A 26,869-nucleotide genomic window follows, 5' to 3' on the forward strand; every position below is an offset into this window, starting at 1 on the left:
GTATCAAGTGGAAATGGCTTTGGTGAATTCCATCATCTAATCACAGACACTCTTCTCCACTATATGGAGCAAAAAAAAAAATTCAATCCAACAGCACACAACGAGGTGGAATGGGTAAACAAGTTGAACGTTCCAGAGAGACCGCAGAATTCATCATTCATACAAAAAAAATACCCAGAGCCCAGAAGTGGTCCTAATTTAATCCGGGGGAATAAAACTCCATTTCATAGTTGTCCATTCACAGCGCTCGTATTTCCACCGAGCACAAACCTCGAGAAGAAATTTGAGTAGACACTTTTGGGAAGGAATGTATTCGGTGGGTTGAGGGCCAAAGCCTGCCCTGTAATTTGGGAATGTACAGAAATGTGTGATGGCCGCAGATTCTCTAAAGATAGAATCTTTGTCTTAGGTCATCGCCCAACCTCAAACTAGGTCTAATTGGCTCCACAGCCCCCTTTGCAAATGAATAGCTAGCCATCCAAAAGGCTTATGTCTCGCGGCTCTGAAAATAGCCCGAATGTTGACCGAGGTTAATAGATTCTATCAAGCTAGAAGAAAAAAAAAACAAAAATCAATATGAAACTGGGAGAGGATTCACATAGCTGAGGTTTTCGCCCATCTTCAAAGTGACTTTTAAGTGGTTCTGAAGCAGAGTGGGTGGCAGATAGATGCATGAACCCAAATCATTCCAGTCGCCTAGTCAAACCGTGTTCATCTTTGCATTACAAATTAAAAAAAAAAAAGTTTCACTCATCATTTCCGGACTTAGACAACGACAGTTTTTAGTGCAGCATCAAAAGCTCGACTAATAAATGTTTTAAAAGGAACATTCAATATTTTGGTCCGATATACAAGTGTAAAAAGAAGCTAACCTTACTTAAATAGATGCTCTAAAAATAATCATCCTAACTTTGGTGATGTAGGTGCTTTGTGGCACTGATTTGTTTACCCTTCTTGTCACAGAAAATTATTAACTATTATTTTTTAAGACTATAAAACACTGAAACGGTGCATGATGAAGCTGGACAAATACGCATGAGGTCTCGTATGCAGGGTGGGGGCCTATCTGAGGTGAGTTTGAGGTTTTGCATGTCCTCCAGCAGCTCTGTCTTGATTTCAAGCCTGACCCACCTAAATCATTAAAAAGCGTTCAGGATCGGCGGCGAGCTCCGTTCGTGCGGCTGAAACTGTAGAAAGTGAACGGTGAAATGCAGAGGTCCAAATGTGACAGGGCACATTAGAACTGCTGTGCATGTGTGGTCTCAATTTCAATGATGAACCACCTCAATGACAAAAAATATAGCACAAGTATCATCTATTGATAGAGGCTGTGTGGTCATATCATCTGTAAGAAGTCGGGCTTTGCAAAGACGGTCCTGCTGAGAAGCAAACAATAGCAGCTATTGTTGGTGAGCCGCTACTTTGCAAGATGACCGCTGTCGAGGTGCAAGGCACTGAATCCACTTTCAGCGCGTGTGTGTGCTTTTTGGTGTGGTGGGCAACAAAAATATACAGTCATGAATTTGGGGGGTTAAAATGAATATGATAAATATATTAAATAACAGGGGTGATGTTGTGAGTGGGAAGAGCTGGACGTTTTCACTTTTACCCCCCATGGCCTGGATGAAGTCATAGACCACTTTTCAGTTCACACTCCTCAAAAAAGGTGTTTGTAGAAAAAAAATGGAGTCACATGCCAGGAGATGAATTTAAAGTGATACTCTTGTGAGGACATATTTTGTTTGCTTTTAATTGAAGGGAATCCAAATTGTAAATTTAAGCAAGCATTATCCATTTTATGATTTTGATGCGGAGATGCGTGAGTTCAAACAAGTTCATGTCTAATGCACATATGTGGTGAGTCTTCATTTGCAGGTTTATTTCTATTTTTATGTATTTGTGAAAGTCCGTGCATGGCTCTCAGTGAGATAAAGAATCGACGCCAATCCTTTGAAGACGGCATTAGCACTAACGTTATTTAATCGAGATTAAAAAACAACAACTCAAGGTTCAAAATTCTAAAATAATTAAAACGGTTTCATTTTTATTCTCTTAATTGAAGTGATTGCATATGATTCATCGCAAGCAATGTGTGCTTAATTCCTTTTAGCACCGTTTTTTATTCCAGTCACTTAAATCGCAAAGCATTCTATGACGCGTTCTATTTGTTAACTCCCAGATTCCGTTGCTACATTATCAAATAAACGATTCTGATCAATATCAAAATGCACGCCTGCTTCCATATTGTTAGGCGTGCACAAAATAACCACAAATAATCTCAATGTAAAAATTAACATATTTATGGCTCTATAATATGCTGTGATCGAACGAATAGAAAATTCAAGATGATCTAATTCTGGAAGTGGCGGAGCTTTATTTTCATAGATTACATATACATGTACAATATTTTTATTTTTCTAAATGAATCGACAAACGTTATAGTTCCATTTATTTTGATTAGTGGGTATTAGGGTATGGGCTGATCTATTTTAGAGAAAAGAGGAAAAGTGTCCTCTCCACGCAGACGCCGTTTGAAATTAAAGACAAATGCGCCTACTAGTGTGTGCAAGCAGAACCACACGCTGCTTTGCCGGCTGGGATCTCTAATGAAGCCACTCTGAGCCATTCAACACGTTTGCCCAATTATTAAATTAAATCAGATTAAATTATTTCAGGTTTTTTTTATTATTTAAAAAATATTGACAATAAAAGTGCAGACGAGAAGCATTGCTGTTTTCAATGGGGGAAATGTTTTCTTTCTTTTTTTTATGACTCATTGACAGTTCAGAATCAAATATATCAAAATAGATGTTTTGCTTTTACACGTGTTTAAAATGTAATATTTGTCAGACTGTCAGAAATGTCTTATGTCAAATTTTGTGTGTGTTAAACATAAGTCGCAAATAATTGACGGATGCAGCCTAAGTGAGTTTTTAATGCTTTTTGTTTTTATTTAAAAAAAAAAAAAGGCGCACTGGTCATTTCGCGTGTATCCTGATAAAACGTAGAGACAGAAAAGAAAGAGATGGCTTAATAATTGAGTTTGAGGCGGCTTGAAGAAGTAGCAGCGGCGGGCGGCGGAGACTGATTGGTCTGCTGAAAGCCCAACCCAGAAGATTCATTGGTGGAAACCATCTCCACACTCCCGACCACTCAAAGACTAAAATGATTCGGGTAAAATAATCCGCAGCACTCTTGAGCTCTCCATTCAGCCTCGCGATCGTTTTCGCACGTCCTTAATCTTCTCCCCGGTGGATAACTTGGAGTGAAACATCTTTGCGGGCACGCGGCAGCCCCTTGATTGGGGTGTTTTTTTTTGCTTTTTGGGTGGACGAGGACCCGGATAAAGTTTTACGCACGTTTTACGCGCGGGAGGACACTTATTCTACAGTTTCATTTTGGCTCTAGCTGTTTGATTGGAGCATTGCGAGATCTCAAGTGACTTTTCTCTACTTTTATTTGAGATCTTTTGCTCTCATTTACACGAAAAACTCAGCTGGACTCTTTTTTTTTTTTGGGCAACCAAGTCTGGATCTTCTCGTCCAAAACTGTTCATTAACTGGTATTTACGCATTTCACGAGCGTCATAGGACTTTCTCAATGATTCACCAGCATCTGATCTAGCTCTCAATCATCCTTTTTTTCAAATCTGTGGTTGAGAGCGCTCCTCTGCGTCGGTTGCGCCGTCGCTTCCATCCGCAGCGGTCAAGAAAGAAGACAAGAGCAAGCATCAGACTTTGAAGAGCTGCGCAAAGTTGTGCACCGACCACCCCCCGGCAGCTTGACACTGACCCGAGCTGTTGTTGTGATGCATATTCCCGTAGAGCCGCCCACCACCAGACGGTTCACGCCGCCTTCCGTGTCCTTCACCTGTAGTAAACTCGCAGACGCCAACGGGGCCATGGCCACCCCTGGCCCGCTCAGGGCGAGAACCGACACCAGGAATGTGGTGGACGTCCTGGCGGACCACGCCGGCGAGCTGGTCCGCACCGACAGTCCCAACTTTCTCTGCTCAGTCCTGCCGTCTCACTGGAGGTGCAACAAGACTCTGCCCGTGGCTTTTAAGGCAAGATCATGATTTTGATGCAATTGAACAAATTCCAGTGTGACAAAATATGCACATTTTTTAACATGTATTAGTGAAACAACCCAGCTGCTTCTGTTAATTTTTTTTGTTTGAATATTAAAAGCAGTATTGGGATAATGAATACGAAACGTGATGACTTTTTGTGTTGCCTAAGAAAGAATGAAAATTGCCATACGTTCGCATTTATTATAATAAAACAGCATCATTGAAACATGACACGCACATATTTAAGTGAATTATAACCCATGTTGGGGAAATTATTTGCAAAGGGACTGCGGTTTTTGTGTGCATGATTTGAGGCTGCACGCGGTAACGGCGCATGCACCCGCTTTTTTTCCTCTTTGCGCATCCAGGTTGTGGCCCTTGGCGATGTCCCTGACGGCACTCTGGTCACGGTCATGGCCGGGAACGACGAGAACTACTCGGCCGAGCTGAGGAACGCCTCCGCCGTGATGAAGAACCAAGTGGCCCGCTTTAACGACCTGCGCTTCGTTGGGAGGAGCGGACGAGGTGAGCGCACAAATGCAAAGGATTTAATGACCAAATATATTAAATATAAATAGAAAACTTGGAAATAAAAGTCTACTTTAATAAGTAAGCTTTTTTCCTTGATGATGCGTGTTGCTTTTTTTTTTTAAAGATTAAAAATTCCAACTATGGAATCATTTGTTTGCGCGTTCCCGCAGTCGGTGCATCCTGCATGAGTTTCTGAATGCGTGGGGTGACCAATTCACTGTCCATTTGGTGCTGTGCCGAGAGATGGATGACTTTGGTGCAAGTCATCTTTTAAGTGAATTTTCCCAGGCCTCCTTTGTGTCAATGTTAATACGTGAGCTTGCACTGCGTTGTTCCTGAAATAAACAAATAAACAAATAAACAAATAAATAAATAAACAAATAAATAAATAACACAGTCCAGGGCAGTGACTAAATCTAATTTATATATAGTGAGTTAGACCGGCATTTTTCCATAATAACATATCCAAAAATAAAATAGATTTAATGTTTGCATTGAAAACTCTCCCAGCTATATTATATATATTTTCTAAATCTCTTTCAAAGTATTTCGAGCCTTTATAGGGGCATTTTATTGTGTATTTTATTCTGAAGTTCACAACAATGAAAGCAGCGTATTGTTTTTAAATTATAAGGTAGCCCACACATATGATTTAGGCAGTAAATTAACACCATGGTTTTCCCCCTTCCTCCCACACAGTCTCTTTTTAACACGAGATGTCTCTCTCATGTCTGCATGGGACGAGACCCCCCACTCCACCCCTCCGCAGACTTGGATGCAGATGGGAGTAAGATCCCGCATTGTTGAACAATAAACCATCACTGTGAGCCTTTTCAGACAATCTGGAGCACATTCTCTCAATAATCCAAATCATATAACCACTATCAGGCCCTCAACTGAGGTGGTCCCGAGTTCCCCCCCCATTTATTCTTTTTCAATGCCAAAGGCCTCAGCCACACCAAAGCTGCCGACGCTTAGAGGTTGCATGAAAGAATGAAATGTTTCAAAACAACGGGTTTTAATAAATGACATAAAAGTCAGATGTGTAAATGCTATGCCTTGGTGTTTTGCAGGGAAAAGCTTCACTCTAACCATCACTGTTTTCACCGGACCGCCTCAAGTGGCCACTTATCACCGCGCCATCAAGGTCACTGTGGATGGGCCACGTGAACCACGGAGTGAGTACACACACACACACACATTGCTGTGGTAATGTCACCAATAGGGAGAGCGACATACAATTCAGTCTGTTGATTGGTCATCAGAGAATCAGCCAAGTAAGAAGCAGGCACAGACTAAAACTAGACTATAGCACTTGTTTATAGAAAAAAGAAAATGGAGTTACACATTTTAGATTTGATCTGACTCTATGAACATCAAGAAATGCATTGATTTTATTTTTCTTATTTCATTCAGTCATTGTTTTCCCCACACAATTCTGATATCTTCCTAAGAGACCTCATTCTCGTTCATCAAGTTCTTCTTATATGACTTTTTGTATTGAGGGGAGGGTGAAGTTGCTCCATTCTTACTCAAAAGGGATTGCACAGATTTGCTCAATAATCCAACATGCAAATCACTCGAGTCGTTTTTGCCTAGGCCTTCCTTCATAGTCTAGTCATACTATACTCGACCAGTCACACACCGTAAGTAAATTGCTTATTGCCCCAGCAATCTCGCAGAGCAGCCCTTCCATGAGTCAGGCCCCCCCCTGCCCCCTCCCCCCCCCCACATGCACTGCGTGCCATTTTTCATGAGCTCAAGGTGGGATAGATAGGATGGCTTGGATTTCAGAACCATTCCAACAGAGAGATCCAGTTTTTAATGGTTCTAGCGTGCGGGGTTTCCAAACGGGTAGATAGCTGAGGCTTGTGCTCATGTCTGTGATATTTGGGACAGCGGGGGGATTTAGTTCAGTCAAAACAGAGCACGGCAAGTGAGGTATCAAGTGCCACATGGGGGTAGGGGGGCATTCAACGACATGCCCCCCCCTCCTGCAAGTTTGCACGCTATTTGCAGCGGCGAGAGAACAGATAATAATAAACCGAGTATATGCATTTGGATATTTTCAATCTGATTGTGTGTGCGTGTATCTGCAAGCGTCTCGGCTTGAAATAACCGTGCACACGTCTCCTGTCTGTCTGTCAAAATGTTACAGCTTGAGCTGAGGCGTCAGAGTGGCCGTGCTTCTTTTACACTGGCCCGTTTCGAAAAGGTGACGGTGTTTAATATATGGCAGGACCGATTTAGGTCCCTGCTAAAGTTGATGCATGCTAGCTCGCTCAGTGGAGTATAGAAAAAGATGGTTTCGTAGGATATAAGAATTGTATTCAAATGGAAAGATGATATTTACCAGTGTATACTACAATCGTAAAAAATAGGGTTAAATTAAAGCTGTCTGACGATAAGAAAATGTGGAAAATGACTAAAATGGTTTTGAAATGCCATCTTCTGAACATTTCAGAAGCAGAAAAGAAAAAGGCAAGTTCAATGGAGGGGCCTATTTTTATATTGAAAAAAAAAAATACATTGAAAGAATATATTGTAATATCAGTCATGTCATCTCATGACATAACACAAAGATTCAGAATTTTTTTTTAGGGCCGCAAAAAATAATCTGATGACTTTCTAACCGCAAGGCACCGCTTAACATCGTCCGTGCAACTTTTACACGCAAGGAAGGCAGAGAGGTGCTTTTGCTATTACATAAAAATAATAGCACTCTGACCCCCAGGGATAGTTGTGCTCTTGTTAAGTCAATGCAATGTTACAATGTCATTTCACGATATAATATCTACTCTTAAGGAGAAAGCTAGTGCACAGTAATTTTCACCACACCGTGACTTATGTGCCCCAAGTTAAATGTTCAGCCAAGTATTTTTGTCTCCCTCACTGCCGATTTCCTCATCACACATCCGGCATGCGTCACCCCCCCCCCCCCCCCCCCCTCGCTCAAACTATCTGTCGTATTATTATCAAACTTCTGCTGAGGCCACAGTGGAAGAATAACTGTCGCAACTGAAAGCTCGTCCTCTTTTACTTCTCAGAAGTAGAAAAAAAAAAAATGTTGGTTGTTGTTGCTATCAGTTCCCTCACACCGTAAGCCCCCCCTGCATGGTTCCTCTCACCAATGAATCCTCCAACTATATTTATGGGTGCTCTTCTCAATGCCGTACTTATGCATGAGATCAGCCGTGCCTATGCACTTATGGGTTCGCTGGTGCTGTTTGTATTTCTGTATCTGGAGCGTTGGTGGCTGTCAGATGAATCAGAACCTTCGTGAAGTCATTGAGTTTGATTTTGAAATGGCCCTGCGTATTTTTAGCTACTGATATCACCTTTTAAAATAACTACAAATGTGGACGCTCACTTGATTAAATATGACATGGGAGGTTAAGGTCGTGTTTGGGTTTTGTTATTTTTGAGAGGCAAAACACAAAAAATGATTTCAGTTTATCGTCAAATTAACATGCGACAGTTCAATTTAATATTTCCAAAAAAACTCATTCTGGTTTCTTCCTCTAAACTTCCAAATGAAGCTGTTGTATAGAACATCTGAGGCATAGCATGCAATGACGCTGAAATAATTATGAATACACACTCGTGCAAACACACCCCAAGTCCGTCTTTCTACTCCTGGGGTTGTAGGTAGCTGCACACACCCAGTCAAATAAATACAGGCAACAAAACACCACTGAATGTGTGTCTGTGTGTGGCTATTTGCATTTGGCACACATACGGTACAAAGTATGCAAATAGACACACAATGACATTTGCTTCTTTTTCCTATGATATTCCATAAAGTCAACAAAAGACCCTGCCCCTGTGTGTGTCTAGGTGTGTGTATGTGTGCACCTGCCAGGTGCTTGCATGGCTTTAAGTCGGCGCCCTCCGCCGTGGGCCACGCCCCTGCTCCACAAATCACATGAAAGGTTCGGCATCGGTGCGAATTGCTCTCTCAAAGGCGACTTTGATGTTTGGAAATGGAGATGGGTGTCTTTGAAAGACAGGCCTGCGGGTGTATCAGTGCCAGGGCAAGGCAGGGGAGGGAAGGAGGGAGGGAGGGAGGCAGGGCGTGTGCTGCTGGGTGCTTTCCTGGCTGCTAATGCTATGACTGGATGATGTACTGTATGACCCGGAGACACATTACCGGCTTTGCTATGTCTAGGTAGTGCAAAAATGAGAAATTATTATTATTATTATTATTCAGCCAGCAGTTGTCAACTTCCATGATCCTTGCTAAAATTTGCATGTGTGGTAAATAATGTAGATATTTTTAAATGTTACACTTTTTATTCAAAATTCATCCCTTTGTTTTGTATATCTAATAATTAAGGTTTTTTTTTTTTTTTAATTTATTGGTGTGACAACCATCACGGCCCTCCAAGGGAAACTGTAACTCCAAAGTGGGCCATGCTAAAAAAAAAAAAAAACCACCCCTAACCTAAGAAGTTCCCTCAACAGAGAAGACTTATTTGTCTATTAGCAGCACTTGGAAGTTGCAACACAGAGACAAAAATTTCTACGACCAAAAAGGGGAAAAAAAAGATCGTCAAAGAGTGTCTAAGATGTGCTCTTAAAGCCAGCTGATGTCTGTGAAAGCCACAATAGCCTCAGGCTCAAGTGCCTTCTTTTTTTCCTCTCAGACTAAAATTTCCACCCTGTATTTGCTGACGCCAGATAGAACACCCAGACACACTATGAATTACCAAATTATTTACAGAGGCCTCAAACAACACCATGAATTCATTCAGATCATGCGAGCCATGCCGCCAAGGAAGACGTTTGTTAGAGAATGACCGAGACACGCCGCCAACGCCGCCGCCGCCGCTCGCCTCCCTCCTGCCCTCGAGCCGCTAAATGTACCAGCCAAGCGTCTTTCCTGTTTACTTACCTACGAGGGGGAAGTAAAATGCTCGCTCTGTGCGTCCGCGCTCTTCCATATTTACTCGGACCCACACAGGAGGGACCCATTACAAGCTTTCAGGCATAATTCAATAAAAGTTCCGATCTGCATTTAGAAAAATAAATGGCCCGTGAGTGAGGGAATATTTTCTCCTCGGCTGCATTATGACAATAAACCGTTTGCCGAGCGAGGCATCGGGCGCAGGGGTGAAGTGGAGTGTGTGCATGTGTGTGTGTGCGCGCACCTGCTGCTTACTGGAAAGGACTTTTTGGACCACAACCATGTGGTTTGGGTGTTTATATCTTCAGGCTTTATTGGTTGGAAACAGTGAGCAAATAATAGGTGAAGCAAGCTCTTTTTTGTCCTTCCAGGACTTCAGAAGAGGGGAAGCCTTGCTATGTAGAAGCCTACAGAAGAAGACAGGCCCAACTCTAGTGCCAGTGTGAAAATGACACATTGTCAGAGTGGGGGAAAAAAATGCACCCATTTTATATTTCACACTTGACTTTGACTCAATAGTCATACGTGTTACGGGGCGAGAAGCCGTTTGACACGTCTACTGGCGTCGCGTGGACGTAGGTGACAGCGACGGTAGCTCTTTTCCTTTCCCACAGCGGGGTGAGGCCCCGCCTTTTCACCTAACACTTACATGCACAGACAAACACGTTCATATTTCAAGCCATGCAATATTGCTTTCACGGAATGTGTCACTAGCACCAAAAGCGGCACGGAAAAAGGCGCGAAGACAAAAATCATATCCAGCTAAATGTTTTCAGTGTCACAAACACACAAAGTTGCAGCACAAAAGCAAGCTGATTGCTCCGAAGCATGCTACGGGCCCTATTGTGCCGCGTTTGGCACCCCTTTGCTTCTCTTTGCTTGCCTCGACTTGCCTCCCTGTAGGCCTGCCCTCGTGCGTGGCACTGCCTCCGGCGCGCACACATTTAGCAGACACACGCAACGAGCGTTATCGTCTTATCAGAAAAGGAAGGCTGCGCTCTCTGCTCAAGCAGTCTCATGTAGCAACTTCCGTTGACGGGAGGGGGGTTTTTCACACTGCCGCTCGTCCCCCGAGACCAATGCTGCATCTGCCTGAGGGACCCGAGCGCTGCGATAGCGATGAAAACGGAGCAGCAGAATGTTTGAGAAGATAAAAGTCGGCCTTGTTGCACACATCCCGCCCACACACCTTTAATTATGATAAATATGCGTGCTATTTGCTTTCAAAGCGTTGATGTCAACGAGGCTTCCAGTTGTGTAACGTCTGCGTGCGGCGAGCACGGGACTCATTTAGGCCCAGACGAGACAGCCACAATCGCCAACCGAGGGTAAAAACCACATCCTTCAGGGTCAGCCTCAAAACAAGAAGTTTGATCGGCCCCGGTCGAGATACCTAAACGTGTGATTGGCGGCCTTGGGAGCGCCGAGTTGCGGTGATCCACACTGAGCAAGACCTGAAAAAAATAAAAAGGGAAGTTGAAGAAAAAGAGGCGGAAAGACAGGCCGGGTAGCAACAGGAGGAAGAGAAAGACAGGTGTGCATGACTTTACTCAACAGATGTTGAAACCGGAAGTTTGCTCACACGCTTCAACTGTTGCTCCACTTGAACAAACTATGGATCACGTTCCACGCCGGCCGGGCTTCTCGTGCAAATCCCATTGAACGTCTCCAAAATGGCCGTCACTGACTTTACAGTTGGTCACACATAGTTTTCATTTCAATGTTCAATTGTAGCCTGTTATCCGGAGCCTATCAAGTCCATTTATATAGCAAATACAAATATTTACACTTCAGATATACCGGGTGCAAAGTTGGCTTTGGGCCAAAGCACGTTTTGCCCTTTTGCTGTCTGGATAGGGTTTCACTTTGCCCCTGTAAAAGCAGCAACTAAAACGGAGCTTGTGTTTAACGCGGAGAGGAACACGTTTCTTGATTCGGCAAACACCCAAAGAGGAGAAGGAAGGAAGGAAGGGAGGAAGGAAGGAGGTCGTAGTACTGGCTGTCATGCGACTCGCGGGCGCATTGAGCAAATATTGTCTCCATGTTGGGCTGATACAGGCTTTGTGGAGGGAAAGTTGGCCACAACTCAATCAGGTTCGCTGTTAATACGCCGTGCGGTAAGCCGCTCTCGTGAAAAAAAACAACTTTTCACAGCTCCACCGCAAAATGCAGCGTAGCCCAGAAATGCGAAAGGAAGTCGTTTTGCAGTCGAGATAAAACACACGCCCATTCCTCCTCGGTCCATTATTAATACCAGACATTTTATATTAAGCATTTTATTTGTTCTTCATAGACTTCCATAATGCTTTCAGATGATTGAGAAAGGAGGCTAGTAAATGGACAGCGTCCATTTCTGCTTGGCTACGTATTGCTGTTTAGGCCTCATGTGTGCACTGGCCCCTGTCTCCCAGCTCTATCTTGTGGTTATGATATCATTGCAAGAAAAACAGGGCATTCTCTCCTAAGTGCACACTGACACATCAAATATTCATCCCACCGCAAAAACCCCTCTGAAATGGGGCTGCAGTGAATCTCCGGCACCCAGACGCGCTGCTGCAACTGGGGTCAACAAGCCAAAGACGCAGAATTAACCTGAACGTGGAGGTTAACTGGGAGATACGGCTGGAGAACATACAGCAGGGGCGTCAGAGTCATTCTTGTCGTCGTAGTTTTCTTCGGAGGCCCATTATGACTTAGATTATATACGATTATTAGATACAATGCGATTTTTTTTTTACAAGTGAAGACAATTTGTAATTTTAGTTTTGACGCATAAAGTTGATGCACAATTCCACCGGGCCACATAAAATTATTTGGCGGGCCGTATCTGGGCCCCCGTGCCTTGAGTTTGACACCTTCACACACCTAAGCGCAGACTGATATCTTACAAACATTTATGAACTCTCATAACATGACACGAGGATTGAGAAGAAACTTGGAACTGATCGTCCATGCAAGTCAACTCAAGCGGGAAGTGTGTCATTTTGACAAGCAAACATTTGAGAAGGTGAGGAAGAGCGCTTAATGCTTCCTCCTGCTTGATTAGAGGTGTTAACAGCATCTGTGGCCCCAGTGTTAATGATCTCCTGGCGTCATTCTAATGAAGCTCCTCAAAATAGCCCTCTCGCCCGACTATAACCGACATTCAAGTGTGTGTGCACGCTTGCGGCCAGCTTGAATGATCACTAAAGAGGCGCACTATTCCTCTTGCGGCCTTCGAAAAACGGCCCAATTATTATTTTTTCCCCCCTTTTTTTTTTTTTTCATGCAGTGATCGGCGGGATGTATACTTTCCCTGACCTGATCCTTTTGAGGTGGTGTAAATCTCTTAATAACTACACAAGGACACATATAGGGGGCTATATTTGGAGGCTTTCCTCCCCTGGCAGCCCCCAGACCAGACAGTAGCCTCAGTGTGGCTGACTGACTGAGTGTGTGTGTGCATGTTTGTGCGTGTGTGTCATAATATATGTGTGTGTGTGAGAGGGGGAAAGAGGAGGAGGGGGATCTGACTCTCATTCCTTCTCTCTATTGCGGTTCAAAACAGAAGTGGACCGTACCAAATTGGGTCAAAAAAGGTTTGAGGTTAATTTATTGATTATTAATATATTTATAAATATAGATATTTAATATGAATTTTTCGAATTTAATTAACTTTTATTTTTATTATTTATTACAAAACAAACTTTTTTTATGTGTGTTAATCTTTTTTTTTTTTTTCCGCCCTCTCGACTGTGAGCCAGATGTGCAAAGCATTATCTCGCCATGTCTTCCTCATCTGAATTTCTTTGAATCATAATCCTTATCTCTTCATCGTAGCAAAACCTTTTCGAGCAATATCACGCTTCCGTTTTTGCTGTTTGGGGAAGGCCCTATTTTGTAACGCCGTGCAGAAAGCAAGGCTCATAAACGCATCGCTTTTGGTGCGGAACAACTTGATCGGGCTCACAATGTTCGTTTCGATCAATGATCAAACAATAACGATCAATATTTCCAGGGGATCGGAAGCTGTTCTAGCTGCAAAGACAAGCCCGTCATTTTGTCCATGTGGTGTATCGGAGTGTGTGTTCCCGGGGAATGAATGGCACAGGCTGGCCCGGTGGGTGGAATAACATCCCAAAAAACAAACACAACTGCTGTGTCTGCTCAGACAGATGAGTCATTAGCGGCTCTTTCATTTTCACACACACAAGCACGCAGTCTTTGTTGGAGCTGATGTTGCGAAGATGCTCGGCGTGTACTTCGGAGATCAACACAACAGTGTGTGCGTCTTCTCGGAGCCTTGCCATTTCTATATTGTCGGGATGGAGGGGATGCGGTGGGCACGACCAAATGGACAGAGCGGTAAACGAGAGGAAACTTTACCCATGGGTCAGCCTCCAAGTGAAGATATATTGCCCATGGGTCAGGGGAGAGAAAGGACGGGCAAAATCCATATTGCCCCCTTTATATAGTGATAAAATATTCAAATCCAGCCATTAGGGTAGTCTGCAGAGATGCCAATGAGAAAACCACAGAATGTATACATGCCGCTTCACACACACACAGTTTTGGCGCGTTACATTAAAATCTCTTCCTCCCATTAGAGGGAATAAGCCTCATCCGGACTCGGACATTTAAGGTGTGTCCAGATAAATGTAAAGTGCGTGTGTGTAAGCGGACATGTGAGTGTCCACGTAAAAGCCGCGAGGAGAGTTTTTTTTTTTTTTTTCACATCGTTAACAATAAAAGTGATGATGAAGGTCGCTAAATATGAGCTCATGTTCTCATTAAAGACAAAATAGTGATGATAGCATCTCACTCCATCCGGGACTTTCCCGATGACTAAGTGCTGCGTCGGTCCAAACTGGATTTGTGTTTGTTCAATATTTCTGAGTCTGGCGATTCACGGAAAATAACATTTGTCAGGGAATGATTTTTTTTTTTTTTTTTTTTTACCGGTGTTATCTGTGGATGACACGCTAGCAGGTGCAGTTTGGGTATGTCTGGCCCATAGGGGCATTTCAAGGGCAATAATATTTTGCACTCGGAGGTTGAAAACAGGATTTTGTCGGCCCCTTGTATGATGTGAGCGACTTTGAGAAAAGTGGGAAGCGGTCCAAATGGAGATCCTATTACTTGTTGATATTTTTTTCTTTTGTGAGGTCAAATGACAAGAGCCTTTATGCCATCGGTAGAATAACATTTGATTACCGTTGCTTATTTTCAGGGCACAGAGTGAAGATGGAAGACTCTCAGAAGCAATTTTCAGACAGGCTTTCAGAGATCGAGCGCTACCAGCGAAGCATGCGAATAGGTCCGGTGAACAATAATCCTCGGCCCCTTCCGCAGAGCCACCTCAGCACCACACCAGGTGAGCAATTGTCACACGTTCACTCGGATCTTTTATCAGCAAAGGGAAGTCCGTGTCAGCTCTGTCCCCGCATGCCCCGCCCGCGTTGGCGGGTCCGAGGCCCCCCCCCCCCCCACAGCGTGCAGTTTTTTGCGGCCAGGTGCCGCCAGCCCCAAACTTGGCGTGGGTGTAGAACTTGGCCTCTGCACTCCACACACGACAGCCTCAGGAATGTAGCAGCTGCCCGCTACCTTGGCAATCACGTCACTCTCAGACTGGCTGAATACTGGAAGGGGGGTAGTGGACTTGGACTCAGACTTAGGTGGTGTGCATATACTGTCAACAGCTGCGTGGGTGAAGATGACTCTCTGTCATATGTCAGAAGACTTTTTAACAAGATTCCACGTCTGGACTCACGCAGACTAAACACACACACACACACACCGTTTGCTGCCCTCCTCTTCCCGCCCACTCTTTAGTTCTCATGACTGCTAATGAATCTCATTACCTTGGTATCAGCATGTTGCTGCGTTTGGGGGTGGTTGTTTGTGAGCTCGGGACCATGCGTGGGTGGAGGATTATCAGTGTGTATCACAGCCATTCACCATTGTTTGGCCTTGGGCTCAGCTTACCCAGCACTGAGTCACCAGAATGGACCTACACCGTAGGTTCTGCAGGATCTAGCAGCTGACTAAGGATAACACAGGGACTTTTATCCAGCTCCCCAACTTATTGTTGATTGTAAATCAGGTGCTTTGCACAGCCTGTACTGTACAGTAAGGATGCAAACAGACAGCAACTTATCGTAGAAATACGATTTGCTCCACTTCAGGCACCAGAGTATGACATATAACCTCAGGACATAAATATATATTTTTTTGTTATTATTGACACAGCTCTCATGAAAGTCAGATGTACAACTGGAGGAGTGACATTGAAAAAGAAAATTTAAGCTGATATTTAATTGTAACTTAATCGTGTCTGGAGAAAAAAAATATTGCATAATGTATTATATTTCTCTTAAATTCCATTTATGCATTTAGATTCAATGTCATACTTTGGCACTTAATGTATTGTGAATTGTACAAGTGGAAAATTGATTATTTTACAATTACAAGGTCCTGGCTGTAATAATAATGATTATAATAATTCCCTTTTTTAAAATATGATCTGAAAATTCTCTCATGACAGCTTATCCAAGATAATAACCAGCTCTCTAAATCTACATTTTCAATGACGTGATAGAAAATGCTCAAGGTCTGGTACACAAGAGTGACTGACGCTTTTTTTTGCCCCACACGTAATTAGTTGAGGAATTAAAGCGTAGCTTGCGAGCGTCGTGATGTTGCAACCGACACATGCGCCGTATATACACTTTGAGCAGACAACTCATTATCCTTATTAGAGCATGCTAGGGTGGGTAAAGGATTTAGCCTTGCCAATGCCTGGAGGCCATTTAAGAGAGGCGTGTGTGATTACGACAAAGAAAGGGATCGGCTGGAAAACCCACACACCTTAATATGTGGTATTTATGCCATGAAGGCATACCAGCTGTATAATAATAGTCAAAGACTCCGCGGCCTCCCACCTTGTCCACAAACACTTTCACACTGCCTTTGTGGTAGTCCACAGTAGTTCATTAATACAGAACTCGCCCAAGCGTGCGTTGCTTCAATAAGATAATTAAAATCACAGTCTCGGGTGTGTAACCTCACAATTTGGATCCCGCAATTGGCATTTGGCCACAGTTAGGCTTCTGAAATGGGTTTGGTCCAAATTAACAACCTGTCTTGCGTTGGTTATCTTGCAAAGGGGGGGTTAACGTGACAGAGGTTTTCTACTTTGGAGCACATATGAAGGAATGGTGCACAGGCAGCAGTTTTACAAGTTCAAACATAAAGACGACTGTTTTCATCAAACTCATAAAATAAGGTGTTTACATATAAACAGACCAAACTGTTGTAATTTGCTGATGCAGTACTTTTAATCTCGCTCGCCTAAACGAGTGGCTCACTTTTGTCATGTGTGTATCGCACACACAAATTGCCCCACAGGCCCGTTGAAAAATAAATAAATAAAAAATAGACATCCACACACAGTTTGTCAGTAATGCAAATTCTTCACAAGAGTCCCAGACAGACGGAGTAATTAAGAAATGATTACCCGAGCATGCAGTAACAGGATTCCTGCACTTTGGCAGACGTCGTCGCCCTCACTGCTTGTTTTTGTTCTTTTGCGGTTACAGGTAAGCCTGCTAGACATGTCGCTCATTCCCAGCGAACTACGATGGGAGTGTATTTGCGTGTGCGGTTTGAAATCCAGGCTTTGACTCGTGCAGTCAAGCAGATCTGACGCGCAACAGATCTAAATTGTTATTCTAGATTGTCTGCGGGTGGCAATTTGCTGTCTTCCTCTGATAGATCCTGGAGTAAATATGTAACTGTGACCGCGCCATCTTGCATCACAACAATAATTAAGGTTTAAAAATGTTTTGAAGATTTCCAACAGAGCTCAAATCAGAGGTGTCAAACTCAAGGCCCGGGGGCCAGGTACAGCCCGTCACATCATTTGATGTGGCCCGCAAAGACAAATTGTGCATCGACTTCATGTAGCGATACAAAAATGACACCCCTGTCTTAAATAAACAGAATTAGAAATTAGAAAAGATTCCAGTTTTGCCCTTCATGCTAAAACCAGACCAAACTCAACCCATTTTTGCCACAGCCTCGAACGATCACTGTGTCAGGAATGAGTTGAGCCAGGGTGACCAAAGGTAGCTTGAACTAGGTGGAGTTTTTTGAAGGGAAAGTTGGAAGGGAGGTAGGTGGGGAACCCACCACACAGACGGACAGGATAGAGACTCACGGCCAGCAAACACACAGACAGACATAACGACCAGCCAAAGTCCACTTGGACAAGGATAAAATTCTGACCATGGGCCTCCTAACCAAACCGGGGCAAAAGCCCGATGAAAGGACCACGGGCAGGGTTTAAATACATGAGACAACGAGAGGGAGCAGGTGACAGACATTCCGGTCATTGGAAAGGGGTGTGGCCGAGTGAAGTTGCCGGCCCAGCGTGCTCTGGCACGTCACGTGACACACTTTTTTAAACAAAGAGGAAGCAAAGATGAAGTAGAGTATCAGATACCTTCTGCCATCAAGTCAAAAATCAGCCACGGAATGATCAACCTCAATTTGTTGATGTACTCCACCTTGACGGCCCAAATTCTTTTGCACTCGCCCCATTAATGAGACTTGGGGCACATTCCCCGACTTCCTCCTGTTCTGCTGCGGCTGTGCCTTCTTGTTCTGTAAGCCTGAGCTGGACTGGCTTGGAGAAAATCTTGTTTGATGGAGAAGCAGCCTAGTCCACAGCGACCACAGTGTTTACTCCACATAAACAAGTGGACTGGCCCCCCCAGCTTGGAGGTGGCGCTCTGCTAGCATCACAGCCAAGAGCACGGGAGTAATTCCCACATCCAGAGTGACATGATCAGCCAATTAGGTGCATAAGCGAGACAGGAAATTTTCACCGTCAGCCATCTACGGCGCGGACTTAAAAGTGTGGCCAAAGATTGGTGCCAAACCTCAGCAGGAAGTCGGGCCCTTTGAGGCCAACGCAACCAAAACTAGTCCTTAAAACACGACACTATTTATACAATATGTCAATGGCCGCCATGAGCTTTATTTGTTATGGTGCCTGTAAGCTTCTCTTGTGGTTAGCTTTTCTTTTTGACCCTGAAAGGAATACTTTGAAATGAAAATATTTCAAGAAAAACAGGTTCGATGTGTAGAAGAAAGAAAAAGAAAAAAAAAGGAGAAGTGAAAGCCAGTTGTACTTCACCGGCCACTATTGTTTGTATAAGTTTCAGGCTTAGGCCGAGTTTCTGCAATTATAGGAACTCCACGCGAGCCCATGAACAGTCTCTATTGAGTCTGGAGGAAGTGCGGGGGGTTGACAAGACCTCTAAAAGAACTTGCAAATTTTCAGCCCATGTGTTTGTTTTTGCTCACGTTATAAGTGAGGGCTCAAAAGACATATCAAATGTCCAACGTAGCCCAGCCAAGGCCATGTTCCTCACGTCTCTAGCACGCTCTCTATTCTCTCTCTTCTGCTTGGCGTCTTTGCTTGTCGCTGGCTCACGCTCTGGCATTCTCTCGCTGCTGCTGCGACGCCTAAGGCCTAAGTGAAAGAGGAAACCAGCACAAGGACCCGCTTTGACTGTTTCTCAATGACACGCTTCATTTCGTCAAACATCTGAGAGGCATCGGGCAAGCCGGAGTCATGAGGACGGCAGCCATTTTGCCTCTTCCTGCCCGCTGCACGTAAACTTCAAAAAGTGTTTATTTATGTCCTCGCTACTACATAAGAGAAGCTGGCTATTAGCAATGGAGCCGCCTCGTTCCCATTTACAGCCCCCCAGCCAGCTCCACCCAGGGGTGGGCCTTTTTTTATTAACAGGGGTAATCTGTGCGTCTGCTATTGATGTTGTCTGCTGGCCAATCAAAATATTTGAAGGAAATGTTTATTTTCTTGAGCAAATCACACCAGCTGCTTGCAGGCCAGTCTGAATAAGGCCATTTAGATGTAAGAATTTGCCATTGTGAGCCATAGTGCAGGACCTCTCGGGGACTGAGTGCTGATTTGGTCCTTTGCAGAGGAAGTGAAGGGGAAGCGTGGATCTTGAGCCCAGTGTGGCTATAGGTGAACATCATTATGAACCATTTTCCTTTAGAGCATAGGTGTCTAACCCAAGGCCCGGGGGGGCAGGTACGGCCCACTACATCGTTTACGTGGCCCGCCAAGACAAATTGTGCATGGTCACGTGTCAATATTCAAATTGTCTTCATTGCACAAAGTAGCCATTTTTATTACCATTCCGTTTTTACTGGTGTCTTATTTTCAAAACTTGTTATTCATCAGTCCATGGAACATGAGTCCAAACGGACTCGAGTCAAGTGCATCATTTCAGACCAAACGCAAACAGAGCCTGTTTATGTCGGCCCTTTTGCGGTGTGGCCGCTGAGTGCGAAGTAGGGTCCCACGCGCTGGGCCAGCCCATCCTCCCTCCACCTGCTTCTTGACAGCTTTACTGGCTGCGTTGCTGTTCCTGCTGACTTTCACAAGTCTCATTGTCTGGTCTGCAAGACCCCAAAAATCTGCCAAGCAGCCATCAGGCATGTTTTCTCCAAGGCTGCTTCTCACTCCGGTGAGAAAATCAGCCGTCACTGCCTACTGCTCAGTCAGCAGAGGCCAGCCTGTGACAGGAAGACACATCTCCACATGCCAAGACAGTTTGGCGGGTCTGTCGTGATTTTTTTTCGAGGAGATTTATTTATATTACTCAGGTGCTGACTTCCTCACCCTGCACATAGACCACCTACACATCCTTCTGCATGCCAAAATATACTTACTGTATGGCATGTAATGTTGATGCAATTTGTGTTTTTCAGCAGCCCTGTGGCAAGATCAGATAGACGCCCCTTCTCTGAAGACATGCAAGGTGGAGGAGGACCTCAGACCATGGCCAGGTAAGACCTTGCCAAGCCCTGACACGGCTAAGACTTTTTTCCATTTTGCTCACATGAAGGATGGCTTTTCCAGACTTCATGTGAATTGAAATAACGTCACGTATTTTGTCTGTTCTACATATATCACCGGGGTCGGTACTCATAGTTTCCTTCGGAGGGCCATCATGACTGTCAACGCCTTAGATTATAGTATAAGCTACACTGATGAAGAACTAGCATTGAAATCAGAGACTAGTAAAAACGGTTCAAATACTTGAAGTTGAATGGGAATAGAAATTGCTGGCAGTATCTGTAGTTTTCAATTTTATTATTGACACATGAAGTCGATCCATAATTTGTCTTAACGGGTCACGTAAAATGACGTGATGGGCCGCATCTGGCCCCCGGGCCTCGAGTTTGACACCCATGCTCTATATAAGCCAATGCTCGTGTGGCCATGGGGTGAAAGCCAACTACTGTATTTTCCGGACTATAAGTCGCTACTTTTTGCCCAAGATTTAAACCTTATAGTCCAATGCGGCTTCTCTCTGGATTTTCCATGACGTTTAAAATCAAATTTATAGTCCGGTGCGGGTTATATATGAACAAATGAGGATTTTCCACAAATTTTATAGTAATCTTATAGTCAAGAAATGACAGTAAATAGTAGTACGGTGACTTCAGGCTAGTGGTGGATGGTGAGAAACAGGCCCAGGAGCAGCACCTATCAAAGCAGAGATTTTAAAATCAATTTATATTCTGTCTGACTTTTAAAATAGGCAAAGGAATAATAGTAAATTACAGTGGAGACAGCGGTGGGAAGGCGGGCACGACACAGGGTGTGCCATTCTGACAATTTTGGAGTCTGTTTCATTTTGCCCGTAGGGCTCTCAAACAGCTCGGAACATTCCTAGGACGCCGCCACCCTGTTTCACTTTCTTCATCTTTCCCTCCCACTCCTTTCTTTCATTTGTTTCTTGGCAATTTGGGTTGTGTCAGTTGTCAAACAGCCCTCTTCTTCTCCCATTTGTCCCCCACCTACCACAAAGCAGCATGCCACACAACGTGCGCTGAGTCATCGATACGATTTGACAACGATTTGTACGTTGACCCAGTGACACTGCTTTGCCTTTGGTCACTTTCGAACAAAAACAAACCTTGTCATTTTTTGAACAGCCATTGCCCCAGATTGAAAATTACTCCAAATTAAACCAAACAAATGTTTCCGCCGAGGTGACGCATGTTGACGTGCAAAAGTTGGAAAATCATTTGCATTCTACGTGATTCAGTGGCCACGACTTCAATAAACAATTGGAGATGGCTCTCCTGTGCCATTCACACCCAGTTATCAACATTCATTTTACACCACATGCGTTTCTAGTTACCTAAACCAGTTATTCAAAGTAAACCTGTTAACCACAGACGGAAGCTTGAGCAAACTTTATTATAACCTCAGCGGATTGTCATCGTATGTCATGGAAAGTATGAGGAAAAAGATGATTCCCGCTTCAGTCCATTTTGTTTCCCTTTGCCAATTTGCCTGAGGCAACATTGCTTGTTTGCTGGCCGTCACAGCTTATGTAAACATTTCACAGGTGAGCACTTGGATTTGCATCTCCTCTTTAATAATCACCTCCTGCGTGCACAAAGACAGTTGGGCCGAGACACTGCCCTTGTGTTAACAAGAACCCCCGCATAAGCAAATGAGTCAAAGCTCCAATCCGATCTGGGTTCCACGAGTGGTCTTTTTAAAGCAAAGCAAAAATGAGACGGAGGACTCCACCCCAGAATGAAATAAGTGTGTGGCGCTACGCTTCAGAGGGAGAGGAGCAACGGAACACTGTGTTCTTGTAAAAAAAAAAAAAAAAAAAAGTTCTGGTTCCCCGCTACTCGCTTTGTAGCCTGTGAACATCACAGACTTTGGACTGTGCCAAGTGAGCCCTCTGGGGTCCATCTCCTCTCCTGTCCTTGCAAACACATTTCAGATGAGCCTTAATGGAGATCATGTGTGGTTTGGGGATGCAGAGGTTACAAGCAGCTACTACTAGTCTCGCTTTTTCTCTGCCAACGATACACCGCACTTACCACAGCCGCAACAGCGAAGCCTGTACTTAGGATGGGTGGATGGATGGATGGGTGGACGGGTGGGGGCAGGAAAGTATGCGGCGAGAGAAAACACACAATCTTTTTGCTTCTCATTTACAAAACAGTTTACGTAACCCTTTCCTCTAGAGGGAGCTACTGTACCTCTGAGCGTTTTGGGTGGTAGCGAGCTCCGCTTGGCCTCCGGCCAAGAGCTTTGAGACTGCACAAGCCCATTAAGATGTTGTGATACGTGTCCAGTCGAGTTTCCCCTGAAAGAACACAGGAGTCGGATCCCCACCGCAGTTTAGCCAACACGTTTCCCCCAACTCCAATCAAGCGCGAGGTGGGCCGCCGCCACGGGCCGCCGGGGCCCCTCCCCTCTCTGCGGCGCTGCACCCTGAGACCTAAAAATAGCACAGACTCAAGAAGATGAAGAGAGACAGACAGAGAGAAAGAGACAGACAGAGTTCTTTCGGGAGTCCGGGAGGAATTAGTGCGCCGACTGGGCTTCGCCCGAATCCGCAGCAGCTGAAGGCTCCAATTTTCCTTGCGTGAAATCAGATATCAACTCCAGCGCCTGGTAGACTCTGGAAAAAGAAACAGCCCCCTCCAGCGCCACCCCTCGACACCCCCAAAAAGAAGGCCAAAAAAAAGCACACAGCAGGACCAGTGGAAAGTGCAAAGAAATATTTTTTGGGGGGGAAGTTGGAAATGGACCCCGGTTCCCCAGACATAGGGAAAAGACATTTGAACAAGACTGTGGCACGCAAGTTTGGCATTTTCCCCCCTCAGGGCTGTTGCATGCAACTGCTTGCTGATACAAGATCCTTTTTTTTTTCTGCTGCCATCCAAATCCATATTTTACACTTGCAGTCACGTGGGCACATGAAAGCGGCGAAACTAATGGACTCGCTGGGTCGGGTGTGTGCGTAAGCAGCAGGTGTCAGCAGGTATGAGGAAGTTTCGATGATGAACGTCAGTCAACTGGATTGAGGGCGTTTACGGTTATGGCTTATGGCCATATTGCCTCCGTCCAAAATGTGTCACTTTTGGGCAGCGTGACAAGGGAACACACTCGACAAGTCAGGCAGAGCCATGCGTTTGCTTCAGCTCCAGCTTGAACTTCTATAGGAGCTGAGATGATATCAGAAGGTCAAACTATGCTTCTTTGTCATTGTTTTTGCAAGCAAGTTACATTGCAATTTTTTGAGGTTATGGCAGCACATTCATTTATATGATATTGCCAAGATGCTTTCTTTGTTCTGGGCTTTTTTTTTCTTCTCCTTTTTGCCTTTATTGTCTTCACGTCTGCCTCTTGAGTACGATTTATGATGAGTTACACAACAAAGTTGTCTTGTTTATACAAAAGCTTCTTTTCATTGTGCGGACAAAGATAGAATGCCTTGAGTTTTTAGAAGAGCGTTAGGTGGGCTTGCTTAGGTTCCTTCATCTTTATGAGACTGTGGGAAGATGAAGATGATTGCCAAGAACACATCAATCATTGTGTTCCTGGATCAATTTTGCCCACACAAAACATTTAGATAATAGTTCTTATTGAAAAAACTCATGCAGAAAATGTTATTTGAACTCATTCACCGCCAATACCTTTGGCGTCTATTACCGTCAATGGCACTGAACGAGTCCAAATCCAAAATCCGTTTCCATGTTTGTGCCAACAGGGACAACGGATCTCTTCCAGCAGAGGACCACGTTTCCGTCCCCGCTGACCGACCCCCGCTTCTCAGACCCCCGTATTCATTACCCAGGGGCTTTCCCTTACTCCACCAACACTTCCAGCACCGGCATCAGCGGCCTCAGCATGTCGGCTCCGTCTCGATACCACACCTACCTGCCGCCTCCTTACTCAAACAACCAGAGCCAGAACTTCCAATCCAACTCCTACTTGTATTACGGCACAGGATCTGGGTCTTACCAGTTCTCCATGGTGGCAAACGCCGGGGGCGAACGCTCCCCTACCCGTCTCCTCTCCTGCTCAGGGGCCTCGGGCGCCGGCGGAGCCAACAGCCTGATGAACCCGGGCCTGAACAACCAGAGCGACGGCGTGGAGGCCGACGGCAGCCACAGCAATTCCCCCACGGCCATGAGCGCCTCGGGCCGTCTGGATGAATCCGTCTGGAGGCCCTACTGACTCGACGGGTAGAAAAGATGAACAAAATCCTGAACACTGAAAAGAAAAGCCCAAAAAAAAAAAGATACATGATGCATGTTTGTCTTTTCTTTCCATAGCACTCGCTTATTAAGACTTTCTGCATTGGACCGCTGACGTATTTTGTAAACTTTTTGCACTGTGCTAACATATGTACCCTTTAAGCCTAGCATATGAGCTGAGAGAAGCCATATAGTGGACAGACAGACAGACTCTGAGTCAGCCCTCATGGGTGGAGGAGAGCAACCAGACTGAATGTTTGCCCCGCGAGTGACTCAGACAAGGCTTGGCTGCACTGCTGTAGCGATCAGTCTTTCTAAGCTTCCATTTGGAATGATGCAAAATTGTCAAAGAACACCTCCCGGTTGCATCTTTGTATGCACAATTGCTTCTAATTTATTATTCAAATGGACCTCGCTGATGCTGTACGCAGGTCGGCTCGGGCACAACGGACATCCTCTGCTGTGATGTCGGTCGTCAAGTTGGAGCAAAAATGATGGACAATGTTTGGAGGCATGTACAGAGGAGAGTTTTGTTTGAGTTTGTGCAGGAATAAGCCTTTGCCTATTGTTCAGGCCTTTTTTTTCCATGAAAGAAAAAAAGTCTGGTGTTTTGCAACTGGATGACACGGTTTACTTTTTGATATTTATTTGAGCCAAATTGTCAGGAAATGTGCGCGTATCCCCCTCTTCCTTAAAGCATTTCTCTTCGTCGTTCCTCTTTTTATATCTCTATATTTTTTACAGTATATGCATATCGTGTTTTGTCGTTAAGTATAGACATTTGGAATTCGTGTAATATATTGCAACTAAATTATGAGAGAAAAAGAACCCGAAGCTTTAATGTTATTATTTCGTTTTTCCAATGTAGCTTTGATGCACTAGAAATCTTTATTTTCGCCGAACCACGCCCAACAGACTTTGTTAGTGAGATGGATCGCTAAAGCCTTTTTTATCCTTTCCCAAATTTGAATTTTATCTTTCCTGCGCTTAATAAGCCATCTGCCTAATTTTTGCACTATTCCAATAATACCACCCCCCAAACCTATTCAGTTTTTTTTTTTGTGTGTGTATTTGTGTACATATTTGCTGGTAGCTCCTAATGTAACTTCCATGTACATAGCGGCATCACGGGGGGGGTCACAGCGGTATCTTCTTACCGACACCAGCGGCAATTATGCCAAAGAAGAAGAAAGCTGTTAACTGCTCACAAACCCTTTGTTCTGGGTAATCTGTAAGAACTTTGAAGTTCTTCTCGCCCTCAATGTTGCTTTTGGACTAATTTACCCGATCAGTGGTGCCAGGGGCTCTTGACTCTGGCACTATTTCATACGCCCACACAGGATCATCTTCTGTGTATCAGGTATCGAGCTAAAAGAAGCTCTTCCGTAACGTGACTTAAAAAGTGTTTGCTTCCAATGTGGGAGAAGAAAAAATGAAGACCTTGTTTGCAGAGCGTCATTAGAAAAAGTTGGCCCATCTGACTTTGGGTACTTGTTGGAAGTCATTCACGGCCTTATTCCTTTGACTCATTCCTGTCTCCTTGTGCTGAAGAGAAGAAGCACCTTCCCCGCTCCCCTTTTTAATGTGGTTGAAGACTTTTATTGTAGAAAGCAATCATGCAGCTAGAGGAAACCAAAACAAATGGGGGGGATATGTGTAAAAAATAGTAAATGACGGCTAAAATGTGTGGTAAGTCTGTAAAACTAGGAAGCCAAATTGTACCAGTGAATTGTATTTTAATGTATATCGGATTAAAAGCCACGTTTGTTTCTTTTAAAAAGAATTCCCTTTTTTTTTTCCAATGTACCAAAAAACGTTTTGATGCTCAAAGCATGTACATCTGATGTTAATTTAAAGAATTCCTGTATGTATTAATATCATTCATGTTTCCATATGAGTGCTTGTAAAGTTTGCAGAAAATGTAGTTTTTAATAACTGTAATTAAAACTAATGTGTTACAATTTCTTTTTCGGACCATCTTAATTTATATATAAAATGCATATATATATATATATATATATATATATATATATATATATATATATATATATATATATATATATATATATATATATATATATATATATATATATATTTTTTTTTTTTAAATTCTGTAATATTATGACAAGTGATTACGGTCCACCACCCACTTTGAGGAAAATCCCACCCAAGTTCATTTTTTGGATCGGTCTTAATGGACACATTCTTCAGTATTATTTTCATAGCTCTTAAAACAATACCAAGCAGCAATAGGTAAAATA

General features: G+C 44.0%; 1 protein-coding gene and 1 long non-coding RNA gene across 7 annotated transcripts in view; one reads left to right on the forward strand and one right to left on the reverse strand.

Moving 5' to 3' along the window:
• The window catches only part of runx3 (RUNX family transcription factor 3), a 36,913-nt gene extending 10,344 nt beyond the window's left edge, over nt 1-26,569 (forward strand). For 2 of the 5 annotated variants that reach the window (XM_061301003.1, XM_061301004.1), the window contains exons 3-8: nt 3,825-4,066; nt 4,441-4,597; nt 5,677-5,781; nt 14,719-14,862; nt 20,298-20,375; nt 24,119-26,569. In XM_061301003.1, the coding sequence (XP_061156987.1) occupies nt 3,825-4,066; nt 4,441-4,597; nt 5,677-5,781; nt 14,719-14,862; nt 20,298-20,375; nt 24,119-24,588 (1,196 nt within the window). In that variant the 3' untranslated portion in view covers nt 24,589-26,569. The remainder of the gene's footprint in view (nt 1-3,824; nt 4,067-4,440; nt 4,598-5,676; nt 5,782-14,718; nt 14,863-20,297; nt 20,376-24,118) is intronic. The other 3 variants (XM_061301005.1, XM_061301007.1, XM_061301008.1) reach the window with 3 other exon arrangements.
• On the reverse strand, nt 10,398-23,271 carry LOC133169100 (uncharacterized). Of its 2 annotated transcripts, none has more exons than XR_009718368.1 (3): nt 22,602-23,271; nt 22,440-22,459; nt 10,398-10,963 (listed from the first exon to the last, which is right to left on the reverse strand). It is a non-coding gene; the product is annotated as an uncharacterized LOC133169100 (long non-coding RNA). The 2 variants fall into 2 exon arrangements; XR_009718369.1 differs by lacking the exon at nt 10,398-10,963 and adding an exon at nt 21,822-22,316.
• Nucleotides 26,570-26,869: the final 300 nt, after the last annotated feature.

The sequence above is a fragment of the Syngnathus typhle genome, linkage group LG16, assembly GCF_033458585.1.
Source record: "Syngnathus typhle isolate RoL2023-S1 ecotype Sweden linkage group LG16, RoL_Styp_1.0, whole genome shotgun sequence".
Taxonomy (NCBI): domain Eukaryota; kingdom Metazoa; phylum Chordata; class Actinopteri; order Syngnathiformes; family Syngnathidae; genus Syngnathus; species Syngnathus typhle.